The sequence below is a fragment of the Eriocheir sinensis genome, chromosome 35, assembly GCF_024679095.1.
Source record: "Eriocheir sinensis breed Jianghai 21 chromosome 35, ASM2467909v1, whole genome shotgun sequence".
NCBI lineage: Eukaryota > Metazoa > Arthropoda > Malacostraca > Decapoda > Varunidae > Eriocheir > Eriocheir sinensis.
In genome coordinates this window covers 831,065-852,020 of record NC_066543.1, presented here as the reverse complement: position 1 = coordinate 852,020, position 20,956 = coordinate 831,065, and the positions used below count along the sequence as shown (strand labels likewise).

Genomic DNA, 20,956 nt, shown 5'->3' with positions numbered 1-20,956 from the left:
CATTTAATTGATTTGTTATGCGCCTACGTTGAATTTTTTCCCCGACATCGACTGACAATTTCGTAATACTGCAAATTTTTACGTTTTTTCTCTCTCTTCCGCATCCCAACACACAGCGACCCCTTCCTTTCCTTCCTCTTTCCCTCCCTTCCTCCCGTTTTCCCTCCCCCCTCTCTCTCTCTCTCTCTCTCTCTCTCTCTCTCTCTCTCTCTCTCTCTCTCTCTCTCTCTCTCTCTCTCTCTCTCTCTCTCTCTCTCCCTCTCCCTCCCTTTGCCTGCGGAAACACCCAACGACCAACCTCCCATCACACACACACACACACACACACACACACACACACACACACACAAAGGACAAATAAAACGCCCGTGTGTGGTGGTCGTGATGTGACTCCCCGCCAACCCGTGATTAAAAACTACTACTACTACTACTCGAGCTGTTAACATTCCTAGCGGGCGGAGAGATAAAATATAAAAAAAAGTGAGCCGCGGGGGAGACAAGGGGAGCCACGGGGAACAAGGGCATTCACCGCTTTGATGCCGCCCCCCACGAGCCCCCCGTGTGCAGGAATTAATCTGACGGTGATCAAATGAGCCGTTTCGCCATGCAGGGACAGTTGCGAAAAGGGGGAGGGAGACGGGGGAAGGGGAGGATGAAGGCAGGGGAGGATGAGAGAGAGAGAGAGAGAGAGAGAGAGAGAGAGAGAGAGAGAGAGAGAGAGAGAGAGAGAGAGAGAGAGAGAGAGAGAGAGAGAGAGAGAGAGAGAGAGAGAGAGAGAGAGAGAGAGAGAGAGAGAATGAAAATGGTCAAGGATGATAGGATAAAAGTGGAATTATTCAAAAGTTATAATAAAAAATAGAAGGATGAAGATGAGAATTAAAAGAAAAAGAGAAAGGAAAGCAGAGAGTAAGCAGATAGATAGCCACTGTGGAAAGGAAAGGGAGATGGGTGTTGAATGCAAAGGGAAAGACAGAGGGACAGGGCAGAAGAAAAGGGGAGGGGTGAGTCAGTAAATGAAAGGGAAAGGGTGGAAAAGGTTAGGAAGGAAAGGGAAGGGTTGAGTAAGTAAATGGAAGGGGGAGAGAAGGTCTGAGAGGGAAGGGAAAGGAGGAAAGGGCAGAGTAAATGAAAAGGTGGGAGGAAGGAAGTGTGGCGTGATAGCTGTTGAATATAAAGGGAGAGGGAAAGGGGAAGAGGAAGGGAGAGGGAAGGGAGGGAGGGAGAGGCTGGAAGGGAAGGGAGGGGAGGGTCTGACTCAGTAAATAACCCCACACACATATTTGTCGTCTGTAATAATTATCCCACAGAATGTTCCCGCCGCGAAATGCCAACGCTAGACATTTTAGTTAATATATATAATGCGCGGAGAAAAGGCAAAACAGCAAAATAATAATAAGCTTTGGCTATGTACTTCAGGCATGCGAATTATGTTTAAGGACGAACTAAGAGGCGCAGCACAGAATCTTTACCGAGGCATTACACGTGAGGGATGTGCTTGTTTGGTTACTGGCGGAGTGTAAGGCATTTATATACACAGGTGTTAGGTATATGTGTGCGGAATATATGTCGCAGTAGCTGCTCTGTTTAGTTTCACAACGTTTAGGCGAGGTCAGGTTGTTTTGAGAGTGATGACAGCGAGAGGACATTCCGCTGAGTTAAAATCGGCACACCACCGCCCTGAGAAGACACCAGGAGAGAACGAGCTACCTTCACAGTATGACAGGCGTGGTGATGGAGGCTGGTCCGCTTGTGTGTGTGTGTGTGTGTGTGTGTGTGTGCCTGCTTAGCGTCACGTGCAGGAGGGGGAGCGGTGCACACACACACACACACACACACAGTCTCAGGGTGGAAATATCGCCGCCGCGTGGACCGCCGCCGGAGCGTGAGGGGCCGATAAAGCCGCGCGGGTCGAGTGAATGCGGCAATTGTCGCCGGGCCCCAGCCGCCGCGGCCTAATCTGGAGTGTTTGTGCGTCCCGCCGCGGCCGCTCCGCCCCGCCAGCAGCGCCTCAAAACGGCTTAATGGAACGCCCGAGCGGGAGGTTTACACCGCACACACACTCCACGCTTTCGACAGGGAGGATTTTCAACGCATTATGTGTGTTTTAATCGCTTGGGTTCTCTATTTCGAAATTAAGGAAGAAACTTTTTTATATCGAATTATTATTTTGTTTGTGTACTTAACGTGTTTGTTGTAATAGTAATTTGATTCTTCCCACACCGACTTATTTAAAAATGATGATTGCGTTATCTAGGTATTACTTCCTATTGCAAATAACATACGGACCATTATTATTCTGTAGTAATTTATGGAATGTTATATTATAGTATCTGTCCGCACCGAAGGAACCGTTAGTGTTGGTGGAGTTAGAAGTTCTAGTGGACTCCCTCGAATGGTCTTTGTAATCCTCCCCTTTGGAATGCTAAATACATACAGCAAAAGGGGGAGGAGGAGGAGGAGAAGTGCAAAGAGAATGAGAGAGAGGATAAACAGAGAATAGATAAGGAAGAGCAGGAAGGGGACACGTACAGGGTATATATTTTAGGCTTCTTCCCCTTTTTATTCCTCCTCCTTTTCACATCTCTTGCTCCCCCCTTCCTCTTCTGCCCCACCTTTTCCTCACTCCTATCTCTCTCTCTCTCTTCTCTTTCCTCTCTCCCTTTTCTTTTCCTCTTTTTTTCCATCGTAATCTTCTTCTGTCTTCCTCTTACTCCTTTATCCCTTTCCCCTCTCTCTTCCTCTCCCCCTTCTGCTTCTTCCTTTCCTCCCTTCCCTCCTCCTCTCTTTTATTGCTTCATTGTCTCTTTCGCCTTTCATTTCCCATCTCTCGCCCCTTTCTTTATCCCTTCTCCCCTTCTCCCTCCACTTCTCTCTCCCTCTCTTCCTTCAACCTGCTCCACCCACCATTAGGGAAATTGAACCTCCATAAAGTGGCGGCCACTTCTATGCCTCGAGGTGGTCTTCATCCCGCCCCTAAGGATTCGATAACGCCTCCGGCCGCTCCGATAAGTCCAGTAGAGGCCGTATTCTTAAACATATCGGCGCTCAAGCACACAGTTTTGACAAGGCTTTCGTAGGCGTTGCGGGAGGCATTTACAGGGGTAGTTTTTGACCCTGGTGGTAGTTTGACCTTTCTTTTGTATCGTGAACGTAAAAGAACCCGCATGAACTCCCGATTGATCTCCTTTTCGGCCTTTGGAAATGGTTGATGTGAGGGGTAGAAGCGTGTGCTCTGGGACGTCTGATCGCCTACCTGACTAATGGTGCTGGATCCCATTCACCCCACTCTTGATCCTCTTCTTTTTCTTCCTCGTCCTCTTTCTGTATGCGTGTGCGTGTGTGTGTGTGTGTGTGTGTGTGTGTGTGTGTGTGTGTGTGTGTGTGTGTAAGAAGGAGGAGGAGATGAAGCAGAAGAAGGAGGAGGAGGAGGTGGGGGAGAAAAAGGAAGAGATGGTGGGAATTGAGGTGTTAAGAGGGTATTTCAGAACGAGGAGGAGGAGGAGGAGGAAGAAGAGGAGGAGGAGGTGATGAACGTGCTTGAGGGTATAGACAAGCAGAACAAGGAGGAGGAGGAGGTGGTGGAAGAGGAGGAGGAGGAGGATTTGGAGGAGGAGGAGAATGGTAACAAGGTGCTGTCCTGGCGCTGTCCTCTGCAATATTGATGTTATTTTGTACCTTAAGGCGTTGTGGTATGGTGACAGTATAGTGTGGTATGGTGACAGTATAGTGTGGTATGGTGACAGTATAGTGTGGTATGGTGACAGTATAGTGTGGTATGGTGACAGTATAGTGTGGTATGGTGACAGTATAGTGTGGTATGGTGACAGTATAGTGTGGTATGGTGACAGTATAGTGTGGTATGGTGTCACATTGCTTTCTGTTATGGTGTGCCTGATGCTGCCTTGGTATTGTTGTGTATTTGATGTTACCTTATTAATACGGTAGGATTGATGCTTGGTGCTATGATATGCTTCATGATGTTATGGTACGTTAACCCGGTAACAGCGACGGGCCAAATTTGTGGCTTTACCGTGTACCAGCGATGGGCCAGATTTTTACCATGATATAAACCCCCCAAATAGATGATGCACAAACTGATCACAAATGCATTGGTACTATATGTTATGAAATGGTTTGCGTGAGTGATGATTTTTTCTCATTAATTCGCTTAGAGGGGCCTTTAAGATACATGTTCCCCCCAGCTACCGGGTTAAGATATGGTCATATTAGCTGGTTGGGATGTCAAGAACTTACCGCGGGCAGGTCCTCGGGCACTGAGCTGTCCACCGCCTCGTACAGCACCACGTCCACCTTCCTCTCGGCGGCGGACAGAAGGTCGTACGTCTCTTCTGGCCGGGGAATAGGAAAGTCTTGGTTAGGGCAGAGATAGGGGCTTAGAGGGGCAGGGGTGTGCTGGAAAGTTTGTGATCTAAAATCAACACATGCGGGCCTTATCTATTGTTGTCCTTTTGCTTGTCTCCTATATTGCAATCTACGCTTAAAAGTTGCTTAATTTCATATAGAAGTGTTTAGGGGCTTCCTTAATACACTTATGCAACGCTGTTCCTTGTAAATAGTGCAGGAATAGGTTTGGGAATTCAGTATCACGCAAATCTTTTTCTACGATACATGAAACAAGATTAAAACAGACCATTTACCCGAATTATCCCTTAAATAAGCCTTTGAACATCTCTAATACACGTGAAAGGCTCAGTAATACCTATAATGAGCTCGGCATCTAACAGAACTAGAGAGAGAGAGAGGGAGAGAGAAAACTAATGATACAGCAGCTAAAAAACAAGAACACTTACTCGAATTACCCACTAAATAAACCCCTAAACACCATCGATACACGTAGAAAGCCTCGGTGATGCCTACAATGAGCACAGCATCTAACAGAACGAGAAAGAGAGACAAAACTAATGGCTCAGCAGCTTCATCTAATACCCTGTTTAGGGTCCTCATTTGACCCGCGGAGGAGAGAGACGTATAGTGTGTGAAATGTGAGGTAATTCTGTGCGGACTAGGGGACGGCGCTGGGCAGGTAACGAGGGGAATTGTGACCCTAATCCAAGGTAAATTTCGGGAGCATTTCAGTGATTGCACGAAGGGTATTTTCGGTGGATTCTACGACGGAACTCCACGATTCTGAGGATTTTTGTGGACTTTGAAAATAGTTTATGTTAGGGGTGGAAGCAGGGAACAGAGGATCATATTCTTAAACACACATATTTTACAAGGCTATCATGGGCGTTCTAGGCATTTCTAGGGGTAGTTTTATGACCCTGATGGTAGTCTGACCTTTCTTCTGTACCATGAACCTAGGAGAACATGCACTAAAACCTGATTTATCTCCTTTTTTGGCCTTTGGAAATAATGTATGTAAACCCCTGGTGGAGGCTGGGATCAAGAGGCCATTTTTAATCTTTTCGTCCCTCAAGCTCACACATATATGACCAGGCTTTCATAGGCATTCTGGGCATTTCTAGGGGTAGTTTTATGACCCTGATGGTAGTCTGATCTTTCTTCTGTACCATGAAAATATGAGAACACGCACTAAAACCTGATTAATCTCCTTTTTGGCCTTTGGAAATAATGTATGTAAACCCCTGGTGGAGACTGGGATCAAGAGGTCATTTTTAATATTTTCGTCGCTCAAGCTCACACATTTGACAAGGCTTTCATAGGCATTCTGGGCATTTCTGGGGTGTAGTTTTCTTACCCTGGTGGGAGTTTGACCCTTCCTCTGTACCGTGAACCAATAATAACACGCATTAAAACCTGATTAATCTCCTCTTTGACCTTTGGAAATAATTGATACGAGGGTTGGAAGCGCCTGGTTAACAATACCGACCAATGTGTCTCTCGGTTAAGTGAATTCCGGCTTTCCCCGAGTGACAATTTTTCCCTCCCTCTCTCGCTCTCGCTCTCCATTCGGTCATCGGAGACTTGTCCACTCGCCGATTCATATTGACAGGAGTAATCAGATCCGCCTTTTAAAATTTCATTGCAATCGTGTCCCATTAAGTCATGTGACCGCTGAGCAAGGGAGGGAACAGGGAGACAGGGGAGAGTTGGGGGGCGTGACAGAGAGAGAGAGAGAGAGAGAGAGAGAGAGAGAGAGAGAGAGAGAGAGAGAGAGAGATTTGATACTTTTATTGGTCTTTCATAGCACGTTCATAAACCTAATTTATTAAACTTAACTTTGTAGTCTAGTCCAGGTTCTCTCTCTCTCTCTCTCTCTCTCTCTCTCTCTCTCTCTCTCTCTCTCTCTCTCTCATTATTGACAGATTGGTTGATAGATAGAGAGACAGAAAGAAAGAAAAAAGAAAGAAAAATAAATAAATAAAAGAGAGCAAGAAGGAATATAAATGAAAGTCAAAACCACCACCACCACCACTTTCTTCTCTCTCAATCTCACAAAGTAAATTCATTAGGTATTTTTTCCCTTCAGAATAACTCCAACCTTCCACCACCACCACCACCACCACTAACTCCTCATCAACCTCTCTTATTCTTAACCCTCCCTTCCTTCCTTTCCCTCCCTTCCCTTCCCTTCTCTCTCTCTCTCTCTCTCTCTCTCTCTCTCTCTCTCTCTCTCTCTCTCTCTCTCTCTCTCCCTTTTCCCTTATTTTCCCCTCTGCCCTCTAGAGTTTGTCATCTTCGTAAGTGGGTCGAGGGAGGGTTAGGGAGCATAGGTGTGAGTGAGTGGGTCCTACCTAGAGTAAATTTGGCGGCGGCCGTGGATTAGAGAGAGGCAGTGAGTGATTTTAGGGTGAAGGGAAAGAAAGGTAGAAGCTAATAGGTATTGTTTTAGGCATGTGTGGTAAGGATGGGATAGTGTGTGTGTGTGTGTGTGTGTGTGTGTTTGAGATAGATAATAATGTCTGGGTCTGTTTTTGTTTTCTTTCTCAAACACACACACACACACACACACACACACACACACACACACACACACACACACACACACACACACACACACACACACACACACACACACACACACACACACACACACACACACACTATACAAAATGAATATGATAATAAAATAGAGTTTCAGAGCGAGCAGACCTATCATCTCTCTCCCTTCCTTCCTCCCTTCTCTCCATTCATCCCTTCCCCTTCCTCCCCTTCCCTTCCCTTCCCTTCCCTTCTCATCTCTCTGCTGCTTCCTGCCCTTCCCTCCCTTACTATTCATCCACTTCACACCCCTTTCTTCCCTTCCCCTTCCCTTCCCTTCCCCTTCCTTTCCCTTCCCTTCCCTTCCTTTCTCTCTGCTGCTTCCTGCCCTTCCCTCTACACCATCTACCCCTCCCTTCCTTCTCTTCCCTCCATACCTTCCCTACCCTTCCTTCCCTTCCCTTCTCTTCCTTCCACAATTTTCTACTCTTCCCTACCTTCCCCTTTACCTCCTCCTCCCCTCCCATCTCCACTACCCCCACCTCCCCTCACTACCCCACCCTACCCTCCTCCTCCTCCTCCTTCTCCTCCTCCTCCTTCTCCCCTCCCTTACCCTCCTCCTCCCTTCCCTTCACCTCCACACCTCGCCCCCACGCACGCACACACTCACGCACGGCAGAGGGTTCTCTTTTTTGCATTAGGCAGCATATTGAACTGTTAGTGAGAGAGAGAGAGAGAGAGAGAGAGAGAGAGAGAGAGAGAGAGAGAGAGAGAGAGAGAGAGAGAGAGAGAGAGAGAGAGAGAGAGAGAGAGAGAGATCGAAAGTAAAGTCAATCGAAGCCTATTTGAAGCACTTTGTTAAATTACAAGAGAGAGAGAGAGAGAGAGAGAGAGAGAGAGAGAGAGAGAGAGAGAGAGAGAGAGAGAGAGAGAGAGAGAGAGAGAGAGAGAGAGAGAGAGAGAGAGAGAGAGAGAGAGAGAGAGAGAGAGAGAGAGAGAGAGAGAGAGGAAGACGAATAGGGGAGAGAGGGAAGTATATCTAAATCTCACCTTTCCCTCCTTCCTTTCCTCCTCCTCCTCCTCCTCCTCCTCCTCCTTCTCTCTTCCTTCTCTGGTCTTTTCTCCGCCATATTGATTTCCGACAACCAAACAGAATTTTCTCCCTCCCTCCCTCCCTCTCTTCCTTCCCTCCCTTCCTCCTCCCTTCCCTTCGTCTCTTATTCACCTTCTTTATTTCTCCTCCTTCCCCTTCGCCTTGTCATTTTCGTTTCTCCTTCTTCCTTTTTCTTCTCCTCCTTTTCATCTTCCTCCTTTTCCCCTTCTTCATCTCCCCCTCCTCCTCCTCATTCTCTTCCATCTTTTCCAGTTCCTCCATCTCTTCCCTCTTCTTCCACTCTTTTTCTTCTTCTCCCTTTCTCTCTAACTTACCTTTCTCGACCTCCGCCTTCTCCATCTCTTCCTCCTCCTCCTCCTCCTTCTCCTCCTCCTCCTCCTCCTCCTTCTCTACCTCCCACATCTCTTCCATCTCCTCCACTTTCTCATACATTTCCTCCTCCTCCTCCTCCTCCTCTCTCACTCACCGATATTTGGGACCACGTCTGGGTTGCTGTCGTCTGATGGGGGTCGTTGTTCCTGCTTCCTTCGGCTTCGCTTCCTCTTGCAGTAGTTCCGCGCCGCCACCACGCCCGCTAGCAGCACCAGGGTCACCACCACACCGCCCACCACCCCGCCCACCGAGCCACCGCCCTGCCCGCCGCCCGCGTCACCTGTTAGAAGGGCGGGAAGGGAAGGGTGTGAGGATGGTGGCTTGGTTGGTTGGTTTAGTTGTCTAGGTTTAGAAATATAGTCTTACATACTTACATAATAATAATAATAATAATAATAATAATAATAATAATAATAATAATAATAATAATAATAATAATAATAATAATAATAATAGTAAAGATAACCGCACGTCGGAATCAAGCGTAACAGAACATAGGCGTTGATCATAATAGTAGTAATAATAATAATATCAATAATAATAATAGCAAAAGTCATAATCGTATTGAAGGCGGAGTCGTGCGAGGAGGCGAGGAAAATGCCAGGTGCGTGCTCCCAAAGGCTGGCGGTGTGGGCGATGAGGCGTGTTGAAGCATTCATCACGCAAATGCTTCAGAACGAACGAGGCTGTGGGTGTGAGTGCATGAGGCGGCGTTACCCACGAGCCGCCGCGGTTTGGGTCTGGCTGGAGGCGTGAAACAGCGACCTCGCGATAGGAGATACATATGACTCGTTATTATTATTATTATTATTTTTTTTTACAGTAAGGGAAACAACTTAAGAGAAGAACAAAAAAAATAATGAAAAAAAAGCCCGCAAATAACTGCTCCTATAAAAAGAGTTAAGAAGAGTGGCCAAAAGAGAGGTCACGGTATTTATCATCAGCTACTACAATTTACTTAACACGTTGGGGTTTTGAGGTTATGTGAGGTTATGAGGCACTTGGGTAGGGTTGGGGAGGTATGTTGGGTTATGTGACGTTTGGAGGGGATAGGAACGTTATATTGGGTTATGTGGAGTTACATAGGTTTGGGGGTTCATGTAGGGTTGAGGTGGGGTCATGTCGGGTTGTGTTGGGTTATTTTGGGGTTAGGTGTGGTGTTATGTGAGGTTAAGTATGATACACACACACACACACACACACACACACACACACACACACACACACACACACAGGAACATCGAGAGCCTTGTATATATTGAGCGGTTGAAAATAATAGGAATAAACTAGAGTAAACTGATAGCGGAAAGGTATTGTATTGTATCACTGGTAACCGAGTTGTATTTCCGTGGCAGTCAATTAGGCGGCGCAGATATTGGATAAAGTCATTGTTTAACGGGACTGTTTATTGCGATTTACACTCTCTTTTTGGTATTGGCTGCGGATATAACGCTTTTCACACCACTTTCACACTATTGTCTGCCACACCACACTACTCCTGCCATATTGCACCACACCTATCCATGCCACACTACATAACACCATACCACATCAAATCATATCACGTCACTAGCCACACCACACCACACAACACCACACTACACCATACGACACACCAAATCAAACTTCAAACCACATCATGGGACATACCAGAACACCTAACCACACCAAACCACACCACCTAACACCACACCACACCACCTCACACCACCAAACACACACCACACGCACTCTCCCCCTCTCCCTCCAATCTCTCTCTCTCTCTCTCTCTCCCTCTCCTTCCCCTAAGACTCTAAAAGCGACAAAAACCCACGCCCCACGTAACATAAGGAGGAAACTCTATAAACACAGGGCGCCTAAGGGGGAGACTCAGACACGGGGGGGAGGGGGGAAATAATAACATAGACATACTGCATAAAAATAGACGCGTCACACGTAGGCGTGCTTACCCTACTTATACTTTTTATTCTACTTATACTTTTTTTTTCTTCTAAAGTTGAGTAGTAAATGGCTTGAGCTGATGTTGTCGTGTGATAAAAAGAGAAACTGGTACATTACCCCGAACGCCCCGAGGGAGAGGAAGAGGAAGAGGAGGAGGAGGAGGAGGAGGAGGAGTAAGCGGAAGAGAGAGATGAGGAGGAGGAGGATAAGGAGAAGAAGAAGGACAAAAAGTTAGAGGAGGAGGAGGAGGAAAGGAGAAGGATTTGGAGGAAGAAAAAGAACAGAGAAAGAAGAGAAAAAAAGATTAAAAGAAGGAGAAATGAACAAGAAGAAAAAAAGTAAGAAAGAAAAAAAAGGAAACGAAAAAAGTGCAAGAAAACTAAGTGAAGGAGGAGGAGGAGGAGAAGGACTGTGAAGAAGAGAAAGAAGAAAAAAGTAATCGGCAGAAGAAGAAGGGAGCAAAAGGAGATGAAGAAAGAGAAAAACGATGGAGAAAGAGCAAGAAAATTTCCCAAGGCCGAAAAGGAGATCAATCGGGTTCTAATGAGTGTTTCTTTAGATCCACGGTACAGAAGAAGACTCACACTAACACCAGGGTCATTAAACTACCCCTGGAAATGCCCCGAACTCCTACGAAAGCCTTGTCAAATAGGTATAACTACTTGGACGCCGAAATGTTTAAGAATACGGGACTTAGTATTCTCGGGTCTTAGCCAAGCCTATGTATACGAGCGGCCGGCGAGGACAAATCAGCGCGATATGCAAATCCCGGAGTGTCATTACAAACACAAGCTTCTTAATGTGAGCCGCTTTACTTATATAGGCGTACACGACAATGGGCCTACCTACCACTACTACCACGACCACTGCTACAACTACTACCACTTACCGCCACCACCACCACCACCACCAGGACGCGGACATATAGCCAGAACACATCACCTAGACAGATACACGGAAGGCCTCGCTCAGTGGAAATCTTCTCAGAGTGTTTCAGAGGTCCCTAAACATGTTCCGATCTAGACACACACACACACACACACACACACACACACTCACAGGTGGGGAACGTGTGTGTGTGTGTGTGTGTGTGTATGTGTGTGTGTGTTACTGTAATGGTGGTGGTGTTAAGCGTTGGACTGAATAATTGTGTTTCAGTGAGAGAGAGAGAGAGAGAGAGAGAGAGAGAGAGAGAGAGAGAGAGAGAGAGAAAGCCTAACGTGGCGTACATTTGTGAAAGAGTGTGGTTAATGTCGCCAAGCAAGGCTCGTACGGAGAATATAAATGTGTGTGTGTGTGTGTGTGTGTGTGTGTGTGTGTGTGTGTGTTTGTGTGTCTGTGTCTTCTTCCTTCTCCTTCTCCTCCTCCTTCTTTTCCCTTTTTTCCCCTTCTCATTCTGCTCCTCTCTTTTTTTATCTTCATCTTCCTCCTATTCTTTTTCTCATCCTCCTCTTCCTTTTACCCGAAGTTTCCCCTAAAAATCCTAAAATCGCACCACCGTCCTCTAAACACCCTCAACTACTAAACCCTCTTCTTAACACCCTCTACTTCTTCTCCACCCTCTATACTAAACACCTCGGGGTACCTAGACTCACCCTGCGGCGTCCTGGAGGTGCGGGACGTGTAGGCGGACACCACGACGGGCTGGGAGGTGACGGGGCCGTGGGTAACGTACACCTTGATCTGGTAGCTGGTCCCCGCGTCCAGGCTGCTCACGTTGAAGTTAGGGCGGTGAGACGTGACGTTGGCGAAGAGCGTCATGTTCTGGAAGTAGACCTGTAGACGGGTGGAAGAGAATGCCTTGAGTTATTGAATGGATAGGTTTGGTAGTGTATTTGTGTATATAGGGGAGGCGTAAGAGGACGAAGTGAGGGGTCGAGGAGCAAGAACACTAGATGGAGAAGAAGGAGGAAGAGGAGGGAGGGAAGAGACACACCTGAGTTATATATTGGAAGGGTCAGTTTATGCTTGTGTTTAATGGTGTTTAGTGAGGCTGAAGTTAGGGCAGTGGAAGTTAGGTTACGTGGAGGAGGAAGGGAAGATAGATTGAATGGATCAGTTTGGTCGTATGTTTGAGTGTGTTCATAGAGCTTTATCAAGAGTATCTGTAGTATGGTGAATCTTCTCAGAGGGGAGAGGTAAGAGACACACCTTGAATTATTGAAAGGTCGGCTTCTATGTGTTTTTTATTGTACTTAAAGAGGATTATCAAGAGTATCTGTACGGTAAATCTACTCGGAAGACATAGGTAGACAAATGACGTGAAGAGGAAAGAGGAAAATCAGGAAAATGAAGAAAAAAAAGAAAGACTAAGAGGAAAAAGAGGAAGAACTGGAGAAAGGGGTAAAGGAACACACACACACACACACACACACACACACACACACACACACACACACACACACACACAATCACACACACCTGGCCGCCGAGCAATGGGTGTAGTAACGCGCCAAACACACCTCTCCACGTCCTCGTATTTTAGCGGCTAAGAGTCAAGTGGCGGAGCGAGAGCAAGGGTCCCAAACTTCCCTTCCGCGGCGCCTCCTCAGAACTTCTTCATTTCCCAGCAACAACTTCCCGCCGGCAACTTATCGCGCGCGCACACACACACACACACACACACACACAGCCTCTAACTCCCCCTCCCTCCCTAGTCGTCGTACGCCCCTGTACCGATTCCGCGCGCTAGTAGTATGTGTTTTGTCTGAAATACTCCCTTGGAAACGACGAAACACACTCTAATGGAAGGTAAATCCCAGTTCTCTATCTCTCTCTCACACACACACACTCACGCAGACGCACTCACCTCAGCCCTGTACAGCGTGGTGTCGGCGGCGTTGAGGTCTGGTCGCTGGCAGGTTAGGCTGAGGGACGAGGCAGTGATGTTAGCCAGGCGACACGAGGACAGCGGCAGCGGCGTCTCTGTATGGACATAAAGTTGCTACTCAGTGCCTTGAATCCTAGTGCCATGCTGAAGAGTTCGTGTATGTGTATCTAGGTCTAGTGTGTTCCTCTCCCCCCCTTTCTCTTCCTCTTTCCTGCTTCCCTCTAGCCTCTTACTTACATGTTGAAGCGTCTATGTACGTGTAATTTGATCTAGTGTTACGTTTGAAGCCTGTTACAGTGAAATCAAATTGGCTATAGGCATTTTCTTTCATCTCCCTACCTCTCCTCCACTCTCTCTTCTCTCCTTCTCCCTCCCCTCTCCCTCTCTTCTCTACCTCTCCCGTTCCTTTCCTCCTCCCTCCCTTCCTCCTCTCTCTTCACTTTTTCTCCCTCACTTTGTTCCCTCTCCCTCACTTACCTCCCTCTGTTGTGAATGGAATGTCTGTTTACGAGCACCTTAAATCGTATTCTTTGGTCATTATAGTTCACTGAGGTTCGACAATCACTTACTAGCAACCTTGACGGCGAAATCACAGGGCTGAGATTGCTTTCCCATCTCGTTGACGGCCCAGCACGACAACTTGCGGTCCTCGTGACTCTGAAGCGGCCGGACCGTGAGCTGGGCCGAGGCTCTGTCCTGGTCCACCACCACTGACTGCGTCTCGATCACCTCGTTGCTGTTGTTCCATTGCCAAAGGATGACGTTGACGGCCGGGTAGGAGGAAACCGTACACGTCACGTTGATGGGTTTGTCGTAGATGAAGTAGGCGGTGGGTCTTGACAGGCATTCTGGGGAGTCTGCGGGGAGGGAATGACGGGCCGCGGTGAGGCTTCCAGGGAAGTCTAAAGGAAAGGAAGGCACATGATGAGGCGCCCTTGGGAGTCCGTGTGAGGAGAGGGATACACGAAGTTAGGCTTTTCGGGGATAGTTGAAGGAAATAGAAGTCCGTATTCTTAAACGTACCTAGGCGTTGTGCCTTCTATTCCTCTTCCTCTTCGGACGCGGTTATTTCAGAGGTCAAAAATGTAGACAGATAGATAGATAGACAAATAAAGAAAAGGAGAGAGGAAGAGATATAGGTAGGTAGGTAGGTCGGTAGAGAGAGAGAGAGAGAGAGAGAGACAGAGAGAGAGAGAGAGAGGCTATCCAATCATTGAGTGAGCCATCCCACTCCGCCGGCTTCGTAGTTTCAAACGGTAGTGAGGCTCGGGGATTAATCAACGCATTCTTGGGAGGGTTTTCGCGCACACACACACACACACACACACACACACACATTTCCCCCCCCCCACACACACACACACACACACTCACACTTGATCCTGAGCGTGACGGGGTCGCTGGTGGCGTGGCCCAGCTGGTTGGTGGCGGAGCACGTGTACCGCCCCGCCTGACTCCGCCTCACGCCCTGCAGCGCCAGCGAGTTCCCCGCCAGGATCACGCCGCCCGTCCTATTCTGCACCAGCACCTTGCCCTGTAGGGGAGACACATTCATTCTTAGAGGCTTGGAAGGGTGAAGAGAAGGAAGAAAAAGTTGTACAAGACTCGTGGTGTCCTGTGGATTTTTTTTTTTTTTTTTACAACAAAGGAGGCAGCTCAAGGGCACAAAAAAGAAAACAATAATAATAAAAAAGCCCGCTGATAATTGATAATGGAATGGAATAATTGATAGATAGATAGAGTTAGAGATAGATAGATATTGATAGGCGATATAAAAGCGAACAGCAGGAGTCTTGCAGGGATCTCCTGATGCAGCGAAGGACTCCTGAATAATTGATAAAGGATTGGGTGGAGAGTTATGGCGCTGCGTGAGTCCTTCCTTCCTTCATTCCTTTTATCTTGAATCTTTATCCTTCTGTCCTTGTATTCCTTTATCCTTTATCCCTTTATATTGATGTTCGACGAAGACTGAAGGAATGGCGTTATTAGGCACCTTTATTATTCTGAGGGAAAATAAGACTGAAAAAAATAAGGAAATCCGCAAAGAATAATCGATACCAAAAAATTAAAGTAAAGAAACGAGAATAATTAGGAAGAAAACAATGAGGAGGATATTCATTTTTTGCATTAGCTATGAACACACACACACACACACACACACACACACACACACACACACACACACACTCTCTCTCTCTCTCTCTCTCTCTCTCTCTCTCTCTCTCTCTCTCTCCCCACCCTCCTTCCTTCCCCCCTTCCCCTCTTTACGAAACTCTTGCATCGGGACTTATTGCTTCGGAAAGACAGGCGAACGTGTCTCCCTTTGATAATGACGCCGTGGACTGATGTGTCTTCGCTTCGCCTCGCATGCTAACTTTATTTCATAGGCGCAGTTTATACAAGGCGAGCGGGGAACGCGTTGAGTGAGGTGGGAGGGGGCATGGAGGGTGTCTTGCTGGGTTGGGCTGGAAGGAAGGAAGAGGGTGAGGGAGAGTGAGTGAGTGAGTTACGAGAGTTTGGGGTGTTGGTGAAGACATACTGGGTTGACGAAAGTGTAGTAGAGAAATAGATGATTAGAAGAGGAAGAAAATATGAAAACCAGTGGAAGTAAGATAAGTAGAAGATATTATTATGAATGTATGATGGAACGGAATAGGATGGGATGGAGGAAACTTAGTGGATTGGCAAAGGTGGAGGAGAGAAGAGAAAAAGACGATGAAGAGAGAAAGAACGAAAGAAAAGAAAAAAAGCTGCCTGCAAGAATCAAGTGAATAGAAAATTAAATGAAAAACCCAAGAATAGAATGAAAAATGGAAAAGAAAAGGAGGATTAGGATGCAGAATGAATGAAAGACGCACACAGAAAGACAAGATAAATGATAGTGAAAGAAAAGTAAAAAGAGAGAAAATATCTGAATAGCAAATAAGACCCAATAATAACAGAATAAAATGGATGAAAAATGGGAACAGGAGAACTGGAATGAAGGAAAGGATCAGGAAGCAAACAACAACAACAACAACAACAACAACAACAACAACAACAACAACAACAACAACAACAACAACAACAACAACAACATATGCAGGAGAGGGAGATGAATACTGGATCCTCAGAAAACGTATGCACAGAGAGAGGATCAAGACATATAAATAAAACATTGAGAATCGGATCACGAGACAGAAGGAGGAAGACAAGAAGAAGAAAGAAAGAGTTAAGAAAGAAGACAAAGAAAGAAAGAGAGTAAAGAACAAGAAGAAAGAGGAAGATGTAAGACAGAAGAATGTAAAGGAGAATAACGAGAAAGACAGAATGAAAAAGAAAGAAGCAAGAAAGAAAAAGAGGAAGAAAGAATGAAGAAAACAGGATGAAGAAGCATGAGTGTAAGAGAGGAAGGAAAACCAGAAAGAAAAAACAGCGCGAGAAAGATGTAAATGATATAGAATGAGAGAGAGAGAAGAAAAAAAAGCCAAGAAAGAATAGACTGAACAACGGATGAAGAAAACAAGGAATAAGTGTGAGAGAAAAAAATGATAAAAGAAAGAAAAAGAAAACAGGAAACTAATAGATGAAACAATAGACAACGGGAAGGAAGAGATGAAGAACAATAGAAGAAGAAGAAAAGCACTATTAATAAAGAATAAAAATGAATGAAAACGATGAAAAGGAAAATAAAAATGATGAGGAAGAAAAAGAAGAAGAAAAAGAAGAAGAAGAGAATGACGGAACCTGGAGAAAAGAAAGAGAGAGAAAAATTAAAAAGAAAAGAACATTCAGAAAAACGTGAATCATAGCGGGATGGAAAAGAAAAGAGAGAAAGATAAAGACAGGAGAAGGAATAAGAGGATGAGAAGGAGAATTATGAAACGCAGAAAGAAGATGAGAGAGAGAAAGAAGAGGATGAAGAAAGGATGAAGGCGGCAAGAGACATGATTATAAGGGAGGAAGAATGAGAGAAAAGAAATATGGATTAGGTGGAAGGAGAGAGAAATGACCAGGAGAAGAAGAATAAAAGAAAGAAAGAAAAACAGCAAAAAGAATAGAGAAAATAATACCCGGGAGGAAGAGGAAGAGGGGGGCAACAGACGAGGGTGGCAGAGAGGTAGGAAGCGAGGAGGAGGAGGAGGAGGCGCTCAAGTATATTTCCCGTGTATTTTTCACGCTGTACGTGTAATTTATCGAGGAGGTACTTCGCCGCGCCTCAGTGTACCGGGAAAACAGTGCAGGGCTGAGGCCACACGATGAATGCTTGCCGCTGCAGCATAAGGAATGTTTGCAAATGTCGAGCTTGTAAATGATTGATGTGTTTGTCTAGGAAGCAAGAGTTTTCTAATATTCAAGCGTTTTTCTTTATTTTTCATTTATTTTTGCCTTGTTTGCTACTGCAAAAAAAGTATTTGCCCTTCGTGGTTGTTTCAGTAATCAAAGGAATGACTGGAGCGGTGTATGTGTTTAAATATATCTGCATTACAGGCGTACGTTCTGTGAATCCTCAATCACTAAAGGTACATCCTCTTTATACCATCAAAGAAACCTCAACTCATTACTTCTCCTATGGAAAACAAATAAAAAGAGATGAATATGTAGCGCTAATTTGGCCTCTTGGTACATCCCCTTTATACCATCAAAGAAACCTCCGCTCATTACTTCTCCAATGAAAAACAAATACAAAGGCAAGAGTTCGCATAGCCCTGATTCACCCTGTCGACCTTACCCATACCGTGAGAAACAGATGCAAGAGCAGTACCGACGAGGACGCTGACAAGCAAAAATTATGTTAGCTGTGACAGGGAGCAGAGAAACGAGCACATGCAGCCACTGAAACGAATACGTGACCCTTACCTACCTTGTCAACCTAACCTTTTACCTTGAGAAACAGACGCAACATAGTATACCGACGAGGACATTGATAAGCAGTGATGATGGTGGCTTTGACAGGGAGCAGAGGAAGTAGATGTAGCCTTTGAATCGAATACATGACATTCTACCACGAGAAACAAATGCAGTTTAGTACAGACGAGGACATTGGCAAGCATTGCTGATGACAGCGTTGACGGAGGGAGATAAACAAGCACATGCAGCGTTTGAAACGGATACGCAGCCCCTTACCCTGTTGACCTACATCCTTACCGCGAGAGACAGAAGCAAGAGTAATACCGACAAGGCCATTGACAAGCAGCGATCATGGTAGCGTTGACAAGGGTAGAGGACGCAGCGCGGGACACACACACACACACACACACACACACACACACACACACACACACACACACACACACACACACACACACACACACACACACACACACACACACACATGATGCAGCCATTGAAACGTGGAGATAAAAGATTGTCCTGGAGATAGTTCATTAGCGGCCGCCTCCCGTTCATTAATTGTCGCTGTGATCAGTTCAGTCATTACCGGCCGACTCTTGCGCGGCGACTAATGATGCAACTCCGCCGGGAACATGCGAGCGAGACAGGGTGGGAGACAGGGAGAGGGAAAGAGGGTGGGAGAGAGACACAGATACAGAGATAGATAGATAGATAGATGGGAGAGAAAGAGAAGAAGCAGAAACTAATATATATATATATATATATATATATATATATATATATATATATATCTCTATATATATATATATATATATATATATATATATATATATAGAGAGAGAGAGAGAGAGAGAGAGAGAGAGAGAGAGAGAGAGAGAGAGAGAGAGAGAGAGAGAGAGAGACATAGATACAGGGATAGATAGATAGATAGAAGAGAGAGAGAGAGAGAGAGAGAGAGAGAGAGAGAGAGAGAGAGAGAGAGAGAGAGAGAGAGAGAGAGAGAGAGAGAGAGAGAGAGAGAGAGAGAGAGAGAGAGAGAGAGAGAGAGAGAGAGAGAGAGAGTAGGGGACGTACAAAAACAACAACAAATCGTTGTTTTTTCTTTTACGCGTACGATTATTTTTTTCTGATTCACTCCTATTCTTTTATTTTTATTTTCCATTAGTCTATGTTTGTATGTTATCTCTCTCTCTCTCTCTCTTTTAAAATGCTCTAATTAGATACGTTTTGTTCTTTTTTTCCTTAATGAAGTCTGGCAATGCAGGTTTTTCATTGTTATTATTAGTAGTATTCATGTGTGTGTGTCTGTGTGTGTGTGTGTGTGTGTCTCACTTGACGCTGTGAATCTATTTAGTGTAATGCGTTTAGTCTCATATTCCCCGCGGCCCCCTGGTTGCCTAAATGTGTGGCTGCAATGCTTGGTGGCTGCCCAGTATGGCTGTGTGACGCTGTTCTGGCGAGGGTTTGGGCGGTTTTCTGACCTTTCAAGAGATTTTGGGCGGCTATTCTATTCTTCTATCTTAAGTGTGTTTAGGCGGCTCTTCCCTGCTAGAGGGCGTGTTTGGGCGACTATTCTCTTTTGGCGGGTGTCTGGACATCTCTTTTGTGCTGGTTGGTGTTTAAGCGACGCTGCTGTGTTCATGGTTGTGTTTGAGTGGCCGTACTGTGTTGTCAAGAGTATTGGGCGACTGCTCCGTGCTGGAAACGGGGTTTAGGAGGCCCTACTGTGCTGACTAGGGTGTTTTGGGGAAGCTACTGTGCTTTTAGGGACTTCCGGGTGCCTGTTCTGCGGCTTACGACTATAAATGCCTGGTGTCCGTTGTGGGAACATTACAGACACGGGTTGTACTAATTGACTCTGCTCTTCCTAATTGAGTACAGAAGCGACCGTTGAGGCTGTAGATATCAACTAAGCACGCACACACACACACAGTAGCAGGCTTTTTATTTTTATTTTTCTTTACGCCCTTGAATTGTCTCCTTAGCTGTAAAACACACACACACACACACACACACACACACACACACACACATATCTATTGCCCCATTCCTCCTCTCCTCCCAGCTCCTTCCCCCCTTCTCTCCCCTCCTCCCTCTTTCTCCCTCCCATCCCATCCTTCCCCCACTCCTCCCCCGCGCCCCCAAGAGGATTGAGAGACCCATAATTAGATCACTTTCAAGGGAAGAAGACGTCGTTCGGGAGGCAATATTGAATTCGAGTTTTATTGTAAGCGAAGGAAGAATGAACGAGGGAGCTTCTGGGGCGGGCAAGACCTCGGTGAATCGGCGGCCCGGATGAATGATGAAGGGGACAGTCACAAAGGGAACTCCTCGAGGGGGAGGATGGGAGGGAGTGGGTGGGTGGGAACGGGTGCTTTGTTGATGACGGTGGTGATAGGTGGAGCAGGGGATGGATAGTGTAGGTAAGAGAGAGAGAGAAAATGAGAGAATGAGCAAGAAAGGGAGAGAAAAATAGTGAGAAAAAGAGAAAAAACAAAAAAGAGGAAAATGGAAAAAAGGAAAAAATAATAAGAAAAAGAGAGGAACAGAGAGAGAGAGAGAGAAATGGTGGAAAGAGCGAGAAAGGGAAAAGGGATAAAGTATAGGAAGAAAAAAAGGAATAAAGTATAGGAAGAAAAGAAGGAAGCAAGTAGAGAGAAGTGGAAAGATCGAAAGGTGGCTCCGTCCCATTTTTAGAACCCTCACGATAACGTATCTACAGATGACCCTTTTGTGACCTGCCCGCCCTCCTCTTCCTCTCTCCTCCCCTCCCCCTCCTCCTCCTCTCCCTCTCTCCTTCCCTCCTTTCCCTTTCCTCCTCTCCTTCCTCTTCTTTCTCCTTCCTTTGCCTCTCTTCCCTTCCTTCTCTCTCTCTTCCTCCTCTCCTTCCTCCTCCTTCTCTCTCTCTCCTATCCCTTCCTCCTTCTTCCTCCTTCCTTCCTCCTCCTCTCTCTCTCTCT

General features: G+C 46.0%; 1 protein-coding gene across 1 annotated transcript in view; it reads right to left on the bottom strand.

Moving 5' to 3' along the window:
• Window positions 1–20,956, bottom strand: part of LOC127007540 (neural cell adhesion molecule 1-like) — a 165,017-nt gene that overhangs the window by 3,639 nt on the left and 140,422 nt on the right. The window contains exons 12-17 of the mRNA XM_050878709.1: window positions 14,538–14,697; window positions 13,733–14,020; window positions 13,143–13,258; window positions 11,929–12,109; window positions 8,487–8,672; window positions 4,255–4,349 (exon numbers count right to left, since the gene is read on the bottom strand). Coding sequence (XP_050734666.1) covers window positions 4,255–4,349; window positions 8,487–8,672; window positions 11,929–12,109; window positions 13,143–13,258; window positions 13,733–14,020; window positions 14,538–14,697 — 1,026 coding nt within the window. The remainder of the gene's footprint in view (window positions 1–4,254; window positions 4,350–8,486; window positions 8,673–11,928; window positions 12,110–13,142; window positions 13,259–13,732; window positions 14,021–14,537; window positions 14,698–20,956) is intronic.